General features: G+C 34.6%; 1 protein-coding gene across 2 annotated transcripts in view; it reads left to right on the top strand.

The window, feature by feature from the left end:
- Positions 1–14,387, top strand: part of CDK14 (cyclin dependent kinase 14) — a 537,382-nt gene that overhangs the window by 255,247 nt on the left and 267,748 nt on the right. For both annotated transcript variants that reach the window (XM_054564177.1, XM_054564178.1), the window contains one exon: positions 2,854–2,916. In XM_054564177.1, coding sequence (XP_054420152.1) covers positions 2,854–2,916 — 63 coding nt within the window. The remainder of the gene's footprint in view (positions 1–2,853; positions 2,917–14,387) is intronic.

The following is a 14,387-nucleotide window of genomic DNA, read 5'->3' as shown; positions in this document are numbered from 1 at the left end:
ACTCGAAACCTAGGTATGTGCCTTGACTGGGCATTGAACCAGCAAACTTTGGGTGTACAGGATAAAACGCCAACCAGCTGAGCCACACTGGCCAGGGCCTTTCCTAAAATTTTCAATGAAAGGTCTTCAGATAATAATTATATCTCATCTTTCCATATTTCTTTCTCAAATGGTTCCTAAGTTGTTGATGTCTTATGTGATCAGAGTAATAACTATGCAAATAAAGTAAAATAAAAAGTTTGCTCAAACATAGGCAGTGACATCTATATTCCAACTACTAACTAGGTAATAGGAATTAATGCTATTATTGCAATATCAGAAATTTTTTAAAAATGCATATTTTAGAATTTATGAAATAGTATACATTGATGCTTATTTTATTTCGTTGTGGGAAGATAAAATATGACTTCTGTGTTCTGCTAACTTTTGAGACCTCCTCTATGTCTAATACATGGTCTATTTTTGTGAATATGCCATTTATTTTAAAAAACATGTGTAGCACAAGTTTATTGGGCACAAAAGTAAATAGGCCATTTAATTGTGGTATTTATGTCCTTTATAATCTTTCTTTCTTTTTTATTCCACTGTCAATTTTTGAAGGAAGTACACTAAACCATTCGTGATTTTGTGAATTTTTGTTTATTTCTATATTTAGATTTTTAATCATTTTAGATTTTTATATTGTTTTATATGGACACATCATGCTGTTAAATGTATTACTGTTTATCAGATTTTTCTTGAATTCTATTTATTTGATATTTATGTTGATATGTTGATTCATTTTTACTACTAGTATAACTAACATGAAATATAAATGTATAATAGAAAATATTTCTTTATTTTCTGTTGTTTATTATTCTTGGTTTGTATCTTGGAACAGTGTGAATATGATTTTCTTTGTTTTGTAAACTGAGTTTTTACATTTTTAATAAGAATTTTAGCATGTCATGGATATATAATAATTGATATGATTTGACGTACTTTCTATTTACCATTTTATTTGTTGTATGAGAAGCAGTAAACTAATTAGATACAATTATTTCCCTCATGGATCTTGTGTAATGGCCAGTATCTTAATTAACACTTATTTTTGTATATCATGTTACAGGTAAAAAGTACTTTTTATGTACTATTTATTTGTTCTTCAAAAATCTTCTCAAGGGCGATGTCCTTGAAAGGACAGAGAAATCAATAATATGGAGTTACAAAGTGGGTGTTTAGAGTAGAGAATTCGTTCTCAGTTTATTAAATGTGTGGTATACAACTTTTATATAGTTGCTCAGGAAAAACTCCATGAAACACATTATAATTATATTCTACAGTCACTTTTAATGAGCTTTACTATATGTAAAACAATTCCCCCTTGTGTGTGTGTGTATATATATATATACTCAGTTTTCTCTGTCTGACATTTTCCCTGGAGCAGAGACCGTAATTTTCAAATTAAACATAGTTTCTGTGATCATGGAGTTCGCCTTTGATGTAGAAGTTAAACACTGTGAGAGTAGTTCAAAATAAAGGCAAAATTGTCTCAGAACACATCTGAGCATTTCTTCTGTCCCGTTTCGTTCCCTCTGCCCTTCAGTTGGCCAACTTATGTGTCTTTAGTGATAAGTGTAGTACCTGGAACATTATAAGGGCTCAAGAAATGCCTGATGGATAGTGAATGAATGCCAAGTTCTGCTCTATAGCCTCATCAGTTACCACAGCTCCAACAAGGTTCTTGATTATATCATAAAGCTCATGATTTCTCAGTAATTGACTCCTGATATTGGGACTCAAAAACTCATGTTAATTGGCTTTTACAAGATGATTAAATGTTATAAATTTTATGGTATCTTCCGATAAGACAAGAAAAATTGGAATAAGAACTTTACTTTTTTTTCTTTTTTGCAAAATTCTTCATAATTTATAAACAGAAAAAGCATTAAGAAGAAAATATATAATTCTGGGCATATCAAGCCTGGGATATTTAAAAGAATAATAACACATTTCTTAGGGATTTTTTTTTGTTATATCTGGATGCACTTTTTTGTCTTAATTTATAATTTTGAGTGTATTTCTCTTTTTTTAAAAAAATTTTTTTATTTATTTATTTATTTTTAGAGAAAGGGACAGAGAAAGAGAGGGAGAGAAACATCAATGTGTGGTTACCTCTCACGTGTCCCCTACTGGGGACCTGGCCCACAACCCAGACACATGCCCTGACTGGGAATTAAACCGGCGACCCTTTGTTTTGCTGGCTGGTGCTCAATCCACTGAGCCACACAAGCCAGGGTGAAAGTATTTCTTTTTCATAAAGTATGTTTTTTGAAATATGTTCAGAAGTTTTAGAAACCTGAAAATTATTTTTAACGAATACATCTAAGGGAAATTTAAATAAATCCAGTAAGTAATTTTACTATAATGTTCTAAATGTAATTTTTTCACTTCACACAAAACAGTCATAACCTGCATTTGCACTTCAAAAATAGAAAATAATTGAAATTATTAATGAATTGGTTGTGTGTTTCAGTTTTTTTAGTTAAGGTATTTCTTTTTCATTTTTTGGGGGAGGTTAGTTAAAAGATTTATATTCAATGAGGAGGAAATTAGGCATTTCAATTATAGACATGAATTCCTCCTAATACACCAATATGTTTAACATAAAACAGAGCCTCAAGGTAAAGGTAATGATTCAGTTTGATTAAAAAAGGGGTTGGAGGAGCATGTGATTGTGTAAAGGAAAAAATCCACCCACTTGTCTTCTATTTGCTTTGTTCAGAAGGTAATGGTGACTTTGAAGAAGAAAAATATTCATTCATTATGTTATAGCCAGAGGGATGTTAATACATTTTCCCTTTTTTCTTCTAGCACACTGATTTATGTCAGTACATGGACAAGCACCCTGGGGGGCTACATCCAGATAATGTGAAGGTAGGAAAAGATCTTTTAAAGCCAAGTGTTAGCATTCTTTTTTGTTTTTTTAAATCATGTTTATTCTATTACAGTTGTCTCAGTTTTTCCCCTTTGCCCCCCTCCCCCCATCCCACCCTGTCCCCCTCACCCTCAGTCAATTCCCACTCTGTTGTCCATGCCCACGGGTCATCCATACATGTTCTTTGTTTAGTTCCTTCTTTCCACCGTTGTCCTCCTTCCCCTTCCCCTTTGGTCACTTTTAGTCTGCTCCATGTTTCCTTGCCTGTGGTTTATTTTGTTTGTTAGCATTCTACATGTATATTTTCTGAGCTAAAGTCTAATCTCTCTAAGATAACTTTCCCTTTTTAAAAAATGTTTGTGTAAGGAGAATATTGAAGTGAACCATAGCCATTATTTGTAGTTGAAAACTATGCTTTAACAATCAGATGTTTTCACTGGAACATTATAGTTTAGATCATATGTTTTTTCTTCATGGAGAAACATTCACCAATAATGAGTGAGATCCACTGGAATCCTACTGTACCACTATTTTTAGTAGAGGGGAATCTCAGGTAGCTCTGCCCTGGAACCCCATAATGTCTACCAGTTGGCTTCAATATAAAGTACCATTATGACCCCAAACAGTGTCATGGTGAGTTTATAGAGCATACTTCTCATTTGTATGTATAAACAGATAAAAATTGTTCTATTTCCAACTGCTCTCTTTCACTTCTTCTACTACAAATTGGATTACTATGTCCAAAGAACTAAGTTTTAATGATTTGACCTCAATTAACTTGGGAAATTGTCCCAAAATTTCAGGCTGAAAATAGAAGAGTCTTTTTTGGCTTATGTTAGGGAGTTAGAAGGGTTATATCCGAACGTCTAATGATATGCTCACATGTTGTAATTCTGTTGACTACATTTCATGACCCTGAGAATCAGCTGAGTACTATAGGTGTATCTGAAGTAAAATTGTCTCAGTTTCCTCTCATTCATTATCTGCACCCCTCTTTATAACAAGGCATAGTTTTCTCTTTTGTATTGCACTTTTCCCTTTGCTTGTAGAGGTGTATATGCTGATATGAGTTTTCTGTATTTATTTTTTGCTTCATAAAAACTATGTATGTATTATTATGTATGTTATTTTTAATTTAAAATATATCATGCATATCCTTTAAAATCAGTATGTGACTGTGTAGTTCAGTCTTTCTAATAACTGCATATTAGTCCACAGTATGGATAATTTTCAGTTGTTTCTTATAAACAGATCTTTGGGTTGTTTCTAAAATGTTAGTGGTGTGAATGATTTTAGAGTAAATACTAGTATAATAACACCTTTAAATTCTTAGTTATTTTGGATATCTAGTTAATGGGTTCTCAACTACATAAAGGACATGATTTCAGTTTTAATGAATTTGACTGGACTATTTTCCACAGGGTTATAAATTAAAGGAGAATTGTTTTTCTCTACTCTCACTAGCATTGACTTTTAACCAATCATTTTAATTTTTGCCATTCTGATGAGCAAAAATGGAATGACTACTATATTGGTGTTTTCTGCTAGTGACCATGAGCATTTTTAATTAAGTTTCTTGGCCATTTGTAATTCTCTTTTTATAAGGTGCTGTTTTCATATATTGTCCATTTTTATTGGGTTTCCCTTTTTCTTAATAAGTTACAAGTGCTTAATAATATGTGTGACATTGATAATGAGTGTGTATATGGTGGTCAGTTAAGTTATATAATTTTAAAACACGGGACCTCTGAAATACCTTGTTTTTTAAGTAAATAATAGAATTGATATGGCACTTAAAGTTTGTTGGCTTCTTTCATATACTTCCTTTTTTTAAGTTTTGTTTTATTGAAAGATTTCTTTTAAATTTTTTGACTATTCATTTTTATTCAAAATTTGTGTCCATTGACATAGTTTTTTTAGTAAGATTAGGAAAGAAAATTTATCAGATGAAGAGACTCTTTTTTATTAATCTTGCCCATGTTTAATAAACATTAATGTCATAATATGAGCAGAATTTTATTTTTTACAATTAAACATTTTACATTGTCTCGTTTATACATTAAATGTCTTCTTCCTCGAGTTGATTGGGTTCAAAATCAACAGTACGGTAACATCTGTAGTCCTGTTTCCCACTTTAAACCTGAGAATATATAGAGAGCCCCCTCAGTGAGCCCTTTTGCTCTGGGGAGCCCAGGGGACTAACAGCCTCAGTGGAAAGCAACATCTACTCTAAATTAATTTTGACTTCCTGACTTCCAAAGTCAGTGACAGGATTGAGATTAAAGAGCTGAATGAATCTTTTCAAAGAACAGTAGCATCACTGGATTGTTACTATTCTTGCCTGATTTTCTCTCCCACTATTTGTGCGTCATTAGTTTTGGACAAGTGTTAACAGAACATTTCTTGGGGAAACAAAGAAAGAAAGTCCATTCCACATAGAATTTCCATGTTCACTCTCCTCAGGCCACGGTCACTGGTGATTTTTGTAGCATTTGTAAGCGCGCGCCTTGAAATTGTATTTCAATGGCTCTTTTCAAGCTTTGTAAGCTTTTCTTTCACCCCACGGTTGTTTGTCATAGTTTAAGTGCTTCATGTTTGCTACTTAGTCCAAGTACAGGTTGTACTTTGGCAGTAAGTAAGATTTACTATTGCAAAGTTTGGTGCCCTTTAGGGCGTGGTGAAAAAACGAAATGGTGAATGAGATGTGCAGTCAGCAGAAAAATAATGTCACAAAAGTTAAATGCAACACCAACAGTGGGTCTATATTAGTCATACAGAGCAGGAAGTATTCCTTGTTCCCATGCAGAAGTTGTTTAATGTGGTCACAGATTGATGTCCTACACATGTTTTGCTTCTGAAAGAGCATGATGTGATTTACTTCTTACATTGTTTTGAATAACTGAAAGACAGCAAAATATGTTGATATATGGGTATTCCTTTCCTCGTAGCTATGGAAATCCTGGTGCCTTGAGGATTTGCCAAAATGCACTGGACAGCCTCAGTTCTTGGGTACATGAAAGAAGCCTCAGTAGCTGTCCAAGAGGTCTTCAAATTTGGCTTTACAGCAGTCGCCTGCAAAGCTTTAATACACACACACACTCATTTCCCAAAATCAGAATCAAATTTTTTAAAAAGTCACTGAAGTAGGCAAAGGTAGGCATAGGCATTTGCTCAGACTCCCGCCTGAGAGCCCAGGGTTCCTCCCAGGACGCACAGGCTCCCCCCACTTCCCTGTGGCCCTGCCCGGCTCTGCCCTCAGCCTAGAGTTCTTGTGTGCTTGCTGGCAGTTGCGGCCTGTTGCTCCCTCACAGCCTCACAGCCTGCCGGCCTCCACTGCTCCTCACTCTGCAGCCAGGTGGTGGTAGCAGGGTGGCCCGGAGTATGGCAAGGCTGGGCAGGTGGGAGGGGTTAGGCGAGAGCACGAGAGACAGGAACAGCATGTAGCACTTCAAAAAACAGGTGTCAGACCCATGCCACAAGGCAGAAAATTATAAGCATCTTTTGTGGAGAATCAGATCAGTCCAAGAGAACAGACCTGCAGAATTTAGGAAACTACAGTGAAGATCCCAGTTGGCAAATGAGTAATTTGGGCAAAGGAAAGTTTCTTGCATTGATTAGGTAGATAAGGAGAGGAGAGAACACTTTGAAAGAAATTATAATGAATATTCCCAAAGAGGTCAAAAGAAAAGAATACATATAAAATAAGAATATGTTATTTTTAAAAAAGAACTTAGTGAACAAAAGTAGCTTTGGATATTGGGTTGACCAAAAAGTTCATTTAGTTTTTTTCATACAATGACTCGAATAGTGCTTAGTTGTCTTTAAATTCAGTCAAAACAATTTTGTTAGATTGTTATTGTGGCAGCTGTCATATCGGCTTGCATTTTTTAAAAATCTTATCAAAATGGATGAATTTTTTTGCAGCCATTTTAATATTGGAGATGGAAGAAAATGTGCAACATTTTCAGTGTATTATGCTTTATTTCAAGAAAGATAAAAACACAACTGAAATGCAGAAAAGGATTTATGTAGTATATGGCAAGGTGCTATGACTGATTGAGCATGTCAAAAGTGCTCAATCAATAGTACCAGAAGTTTCTTGGTACTATTGACATTCTTGCCAAGTAATTTTCTTTGCTGTGGGGCCGTCTTGGAAGATATTCAGCAGCACCCCTAGCCTCTAATAGGGAGGTAGACGACATACTCAAAGTATCCAAATCAATAAAGTTATTGGTGAAAATGAAAAATGTGTCTTTTATTTTATGGAAAAAACTAAACAGACTTTTTGGCCAATCCAATAGGATGATAGAAATTAAAATGACAAAAATAAAAAAGGATGAAAGATGAAGTTTGAAGAAGTTTGCCAGAAAATAGAGCATAAAATACAAATCTGGAAAATGAGAGAGAATCAGTAAATCCCAAAGTCCAGTCCAGGAAATCTAACATCTGAACAGTTGGAGAAAATAGACAAGAGGGAATCATTTAAGTTAAAGTCATTAAAATACATTTTTTTAAGATGTGAAGGATGTGAATTTCAAGATTAAGAGAGTCCACTAAATGCCCAGAATATTTAATAGAATAGACTGGCAATAATGTTCATTACTGCAAAATTTAGAACACTGTTTTCAAAGAAAAGTCGTACATACAGGATACACATTTACTACAAAGGATCAAGAATTACAGTGGCAGTAAACTTTGCAACAGCAGCTCTGGGAGACGGCAGACAATGGCTTGAAAATTCTAATGTAAATTACTTCTAACCTCATGTTCTATACAAACTGTCAGTGGAGAGTGAGGGTAAAATAAATATTTTCAGATGTTCAGGAGTTGGAAAATTTGCCTACCTTGCATTTTTTCTCAGGCCGCCACTTAAGCATGTACTCGACTAGAATTCAGCATAAACCAAGGCAGAGAAAATAAAGAAACCAGGCACCAGAGGCCACCCCAGGAGAGAGGTGAAGGGAACCCTGAGGACAGTGATGGAGGGAATCCCAGGATGCCAGCTCCGTGTCAGGCTGGGCAGGTAACCCACCAGTCCAGGTGGAGCAAATCAGAAGTCTCCAGGAGAGATTTCCAAGAAGATGAAATTGTTAGATAGAACACGTAATGTGTTTAAGCAGATTTACAGGATGAGAGAAGAGGTTGGTGCTGGATTGGTGTTAACTACAAGAAAACTAAACAAAGAAAAACCCATGAGCAAAAGAATTAGTTCATTGCCAATGCCAGAACAAAACAAATTATTGTGCAGGGAAAGCGGGAAGTATTCACACTAAACGATACTTCCGCTGAAAATAACATTTCCACAGTCCTCGTAATTTAAACATTGAATGTTGACATAATTTAAAAAGAAAAACCACTCTTTAAGTCATCATGCTGTAGCCACGCCCGCTCAGGGTTAGTGTCCTAGAATTGTCATCCATTTCAGCTGCCACATTTTATATAAAATAAAGATCGGGATCGTTGAAATTAAAAGGACTTTTTGATTCGGTCCAACATTCTTTTCTCTGCACAGCATGATTAATACACTCAATTACTGTAATTAGCTTTTTATTTGTGACTTTATATGCACTCAGTCACCTAGGTTTAACATCATTTTCCTATTGGAGATAATAGTTGCACCTTCTCTGAGCGTATGGGAAGTTAAAAAATAGAAAGCAGCTTGGTAATGCCTGCGTTTTGGCATCTGAATTGAAGTGCACAGAAGCAGACAGCCCTTGTTACATGTTGGTTTCCATGGGAGGCCACTCACCTAATTATGCGCTGACTTTTCTTCACTGTTTGTCTGCTTAGAGACAATTCCCTCCTCCGGGGTTACATTTAGGATCTGCACGGCAGGTGAAATTATTCTCAAAGAAGTTTGACTATGACATAGTGACAGATGTCCCATGGGTATTTCTGTTTGATGTGTTAGCATATTTTTTTCATGTGGTGATATTTATTGTCACTTAAATCTATGAATGCAAAATGAAGAATAAGAGAATAATATTTACTAAGTTGATTGCTGTTCATAATGGCGGGCCAGATGTTAATTAAAAAAAAAAAAAGTTGAGCTAAAATAAGACCGTGTAATGGTTCTCTGTAAATTTAAGGAGATGTGAAAACCAGGTGAGACAAGCTATTATCTTTAAAAGATGTCCTTTTAATAACTTCAAAGCTTTGTATTTTGATAAATTATTCATAGATCACTAAATGATTGGCTTGTAATAAATACTAAATATTTATTATGATGAACAGAAGGAAAACACAGTGGCCAAATCCATTTACTTCGGAATTCGGCAATTTCGACTTTCAGTTTCATCACTATGCAGCATGGCAATATAGAGAAACATTCGGAATATTTATCTTGGATTCTACAAATGTACATATCTTTGTTTATGTTTCATATATCTTTGTTTATTGTAAAAATATGGAGTGTCACGCACCTAAGAATTGAGAAGATTGTTCTTCAGTGTGACTCCGGTAGAATTCCAGGCATTACAAAGGTCATGTATCATTGAAGAATGGAGGGGGGAAAAAAGAACAATTGGAACAGCACGTAATTTGTGATTTTGTAATAAAGCATGGAATAGTCTATGGAAATTTTGTACCAATTCCCAGAAAACATCTGTTAAAGTTTTGTCTTTCTTGGTATGTATTTCTTGCATGTACTGGAAAGAACTCATAAGAAAAATTGCCAATTTAACTAAATTTCTAGAATCACTTTGCTACTTTAATTGCCTACAAAATGTGTCTTCTCAATATGGCAGTGTGAAATACATATTCACTGTTAACTAATGGTTTGTTTCTTAGTATAATATCAATTTTAGACAAATGGGTAATTTTAGCAGTTAATTACTTAAAGGGCAATTTAAAATCAAGAGCTTGAGGACACTGGCCTTGTTATAAATATTTATGATGATTAAAGGTATAGCAACTGATTGCTGGAATGTGATGATTGGTACGTAAGAAACTTGTTAAATTTTTTTTGGTAGGCTAGTTCATTTTTTCCCCTTTTCACAAACTTCATTATGAACTTTAGAAGGTTTTGGTTCTCATAGTTGAGTTGAATGCCGAACTTGTGTTAGTTCTTCATTTTATAATTCTCAGTGATGTCCAGAGTCACAATTCTACCGTAATCACACTAAATAACAACCTACTCAATTCTTAGGTGCGTGACACTCCATATTGACCATTGAGTTAAAACATGACCTAATAGTCTAAATTTTGTCATTTATTCAGTTTTTCATGTATTCTTTAAAAATTGATAAGCATGAGAGAATGAAAATTAAGGTTCATTAAAAAAGAGATTAATTGATGCTGTCTCCAGTTGATATCCAGAAATATGGATGCCTAAATCTTATTATGACATTGGATCTTTCTTTTTTTCTTTCTTCTTGTTCTTGTTCTTTTTTTTTTTTTTTTTTTTACAGAATGGTTTTTGGAATAATTCAAAATAACCAAAATAATTCAAAATTCTCTGCCTTATTCTCTGAAGTATCTGAAATCCTATTGTTAAAGCTGTGTTTTATTTTTTATTTCAATATCTATATTAATTAAAAAGATGAGAATCATTATAGTTGAAAAATTGCTGTTTTTCTTTCATAGTCCAGAGAACAAGCAGGTGTATAACAGACAAAATAATGTTATGCCAAATTAAGATTGTCTTATACAGATGGCACTGAGAATTGATTCCTAAATGAGACTCTCTAATGTTCAAACAGAAAATCAGATAACACCTGATTTTCTCCATATTCTGAATTAGAGCTTTCATTTAGCTGGTAATGATTTCCTCATGTGCATTACTGTGAATATTATAGTGCCTTTCCTCATTCTATATTTTGAGAAATATGACTTTTATGATGCCATTAAAGATTGTTTTAAAAAATTGACACCAAGTCTCAGCACTTGTCTAAATTTCTTTTGAGCCTTTAGATCCTCTTTTTGTTATAAAAAGTAATCTTTCCTATCTAGAAAGTAAAGGATTAATAATAAACAAAGTAAAATTTCATATGTCAATTTATATTTTGTTGGACATTCAGAGTGGGGATCAAAGTGGTGAATTTCTGGCTAAGATGTGGCACCTGCAGTCAATGTTCTGAACATGGCTTTTGTATTTTTGGCATCATCTGCTGATCCTGGAGCTGCTTTAAAATCCAGACTGAAAAGAAATCACCCCAAAGATTTATGAGATACAATCGTCAGAAGTATGCCATGTGCTATTTTAATTCTAAGATGGAAATACCCATTTGGGGGAGTACCCAGTGGAAATAACATACCCCCTGGGTTTCAAGCTTCAAGCCATTCACCTTGCCTCTCATCCTTTTAAAATGGATTCTGCACTCGACCCCTTGGTTTACATGTTTTCTAAGACAAACATGAGGAACCGGGAATGGAAGTCAGCCTGATGGCACTGGCGCCTTACACCAGCCTAGCGGAGCCCTTAATATCGTTAATGTGTCCAAAGTGACACATAAATTATACTGTAATGTTCAATATGTAGGATTTTATTTCTGTCTCCTTTATATCTTTGCGTAACCTAAGTATTCTTTTAAAAAAATTCAGCACATGGAATTGTAATGATGCTTTCAAAAATAGAAACTGAGTATGAATTGTGTACATTGTATTACGAATTAGGATTGGATGTTCACATTAGGCATTTGCAGATTTGAAACTCAGCTAAATGGAATGAATTGTGATGAATTATCCTGCAGCTTTTAAAAACTGAAGATCTTATATAATGAAACCATTATCTGATGCATATTATGAAATATTTTGGCATTCATTAGGTACTTTGGGATCTCCAAATTTCTAATTATTTTTGTGAAATTTGATGTGTGGACAATTTAATGTTTGTGTGATTTATGGGTTTTTAAATAAGGCAGTGTTAAACATGGAGCCTAATACTTGAAGTATTTATTATCTATCAGTAACTTTGCTTTATTTGCTAGTGTCACATTTTCTAGCCTTGGGTTCACATACTCTGTACTTCAATTAAATAGTATACAGACTTTTTTTAAAAAAGTCAAATAGTACAGAAGCCATACTCTTAATTGTGGATGTCAGAGCCAGACAAAAATTGGTTCAAATTACCAGTACTAGCTCTTAACTTGCAATGTGTCCCTTTGGCCAATTCATTTAATTTCTCTGAATCTTAGGAAAAATAAGATCTGTCTGGCAGAGGTGTTGGGAGGATTAAGTATCTACATGAATATAAAACAGCACAATGTCTATCATAGTAAGCATTTAACAAATGGCCTTTATTATAGTTGTTGATTTGTAGAGTGCCTGCCATTTCTGTTATTCAAAAAATAATGAATAATACAACATTATAGCATGATTAACGATTAAAAGTATCTAAGACTCAATCAATCAATTTCAAGATGAGAAACCTAAAATACAGAGGTGTTAATAAGCTTGGTCCCCAGGTGGCAGAAAAGTAGCTTAACTAACTGTTTTGTAATAATTGGTTGTGTGCTGTAAGGCAGGGGGTTTCATTGCTAATGGCTCTAATAAGCCTTCTGTAAGCCCTAAGAGAACCTGGATATCACTTAAAGGAAGTGGACCCTTTATATAAGTGGAACCATATTTATTAAGTAATGCATGCATTTCAGGTCATTCTTGAAACTCAGTGACTAAACACCTAGACGAAGGGCATCTGATCGTATACCTTGAGACTTTGAAGGAGAGGGAAGTATAAAACTTGTTGCTTAATGCAAGTGGCACAAAATTTTCCCAGTACTAAACACAATATACTGTGTGTGTACTCTTTAACAACTTATTCTAAAAGTTTTGACCAAAGGCCTTATCTTGATATTTTTAACCTACTTGAAGTCTAAAGAGCTTTGGGAGGGAGCAGACGAAGTATTAAAGGTTATTCCCAAGAAGCCTGTGCCATGTCACTGAGACTGGGAGCTGCTTCCTGCTGGGGATGGCAAGACAGCTGGGCTGCAGATAGATCTGCTGCTGGCAAGTGTCCCTGCTCCTCATGACATTGCTATTTAAGGCATTTTTCCCATCGGGGTTTTTATTGCAGATAAAGTGAACATACTCGAACTACAATATAAATCTTAAGTGATCATAGTGAAGAATTTGGAGGGATCTCCTTTCAGAAAATTGAGTATATAATATCCTGAGGTGACAGGACATTCTTAGGAAGAGCTCGTGGCTACCACAGTAAAAAGGTAGAAAGTTTCAAATATGTTAATTTATCAGCTTCAGTACAGTAGCTGTCTTCCACCATGTTATTCATTTCTAAGAGGATTTGTCACAGCAAAAACAAGTTTAAGAGTCTTATGTTCCAAGAATCGTATGTCCTTTACGTAACATGCTAACTGAGACGTTTACAAACTTGGGTTCACTTAATAAAACTATTTTGCTTATATAGGCTGTATACCTATTAATCCATGCATTTATTAAGCATCAACCTCGTTTAAGATATGAGGGGTAGTGGAAAGTTCACAAGCACTGTGTGATGGTTGGATGAATTTGAGTAAGTGTCTTGTGCATTTAGAGCTTTAGTTTTCTCATTTGTTTCAATGAAATGGAGAAATACAGGATTGTAGATGGAAAGGATTCAATGACATATGTAAAAGTAGTCAGAACAGCCTTTGAACTAGAGTAAGCCTTCAGTTACTATTAGTCCCCCTTCTTTTCTTTTCAGGAACTGAGATTCCTTCGATGGCTACCAAGTTTTATTAGCAAATACCAAAGATGATTTTTTATTCTTTCTTTTCATGTGACCCCCTTTTGGTGGTTCCTCTTATTCTCATTTGTCCTCTGGTTTTCACAAAGATTAAGTGTATCTTGTGTGGTGATTTAAGCAAGTCAAGTGGCTTTCTCAGAAATTTACATGGGAAAGTTAGGTACTTGCCTGCTTGTCTGAAGGAAGAAATGCCCAGGACATTTTCAAAGGCATCCTATTTAACTCATGATGGCCTCTGAGTCCTTACAGGCTTCCCACCCTTAGCTAGCAGTGCATATTTGGTTCAGCACATTCAAATGTACTTCCTAATGTTTTCCATTTATGCTGGAATCCTTTAGTCGCCCTTACTTTTATGATGGTGAATTGGTAGCTTTGCAGTTTCATAGATTACATTTTTAAAATTTTTACTTATTGATTTTAGAGAGAGAGAAGGTGGGGGAAAGAGAGAAAGAGAGAGAGAAACATTAATTTGTTGTTCCACTCATTCATGCATTCATTGATTGCTTCTTGTCTGTGCCCTGACCGGAGAATGAACTCGCAAACTTGGTGTAGCATCAGAGCTCTAGCCAGCTGAGCTACCTGGCCAGTGGTGTTATCTTTTCATTTACCTATGTTTTTCTTCTTAATTTAGTGATATACTTGCTTAGTTTCCTCAACATTTTCCCTCAAAAAAGCAAGGGTTTTTATCATATAACACATCATTTCAACTTGCGCATCTAGTGAACGATCCATTTGGTTTTCTATTAAAGTTGTATGTGTAATTAATTCTGCTTTTCGAGTGACAAGTTT

This window comes from Pteronotus mesoamericanus, unplaced genomic scaffold (genome assembly GCF_021234165.1).
Source record: "Pteronotus mesoamericanus isolate MK-2021 breed Mesoamerican mustached bat unplaced genomic scaffold, CSHL_Meso_final scaffold_85, whole genome shotgun sequence".
NCBI classification, from domain to species: Eukaryota; Metazoa; Chordata; class Mammalia; order Chiroptera; family Mormoopidae; genus Pteronotus; species Pteronotus mesoamericanus.
This window is presented reverse-complemented; position numbering and strand designations above follow the sequence as displayed.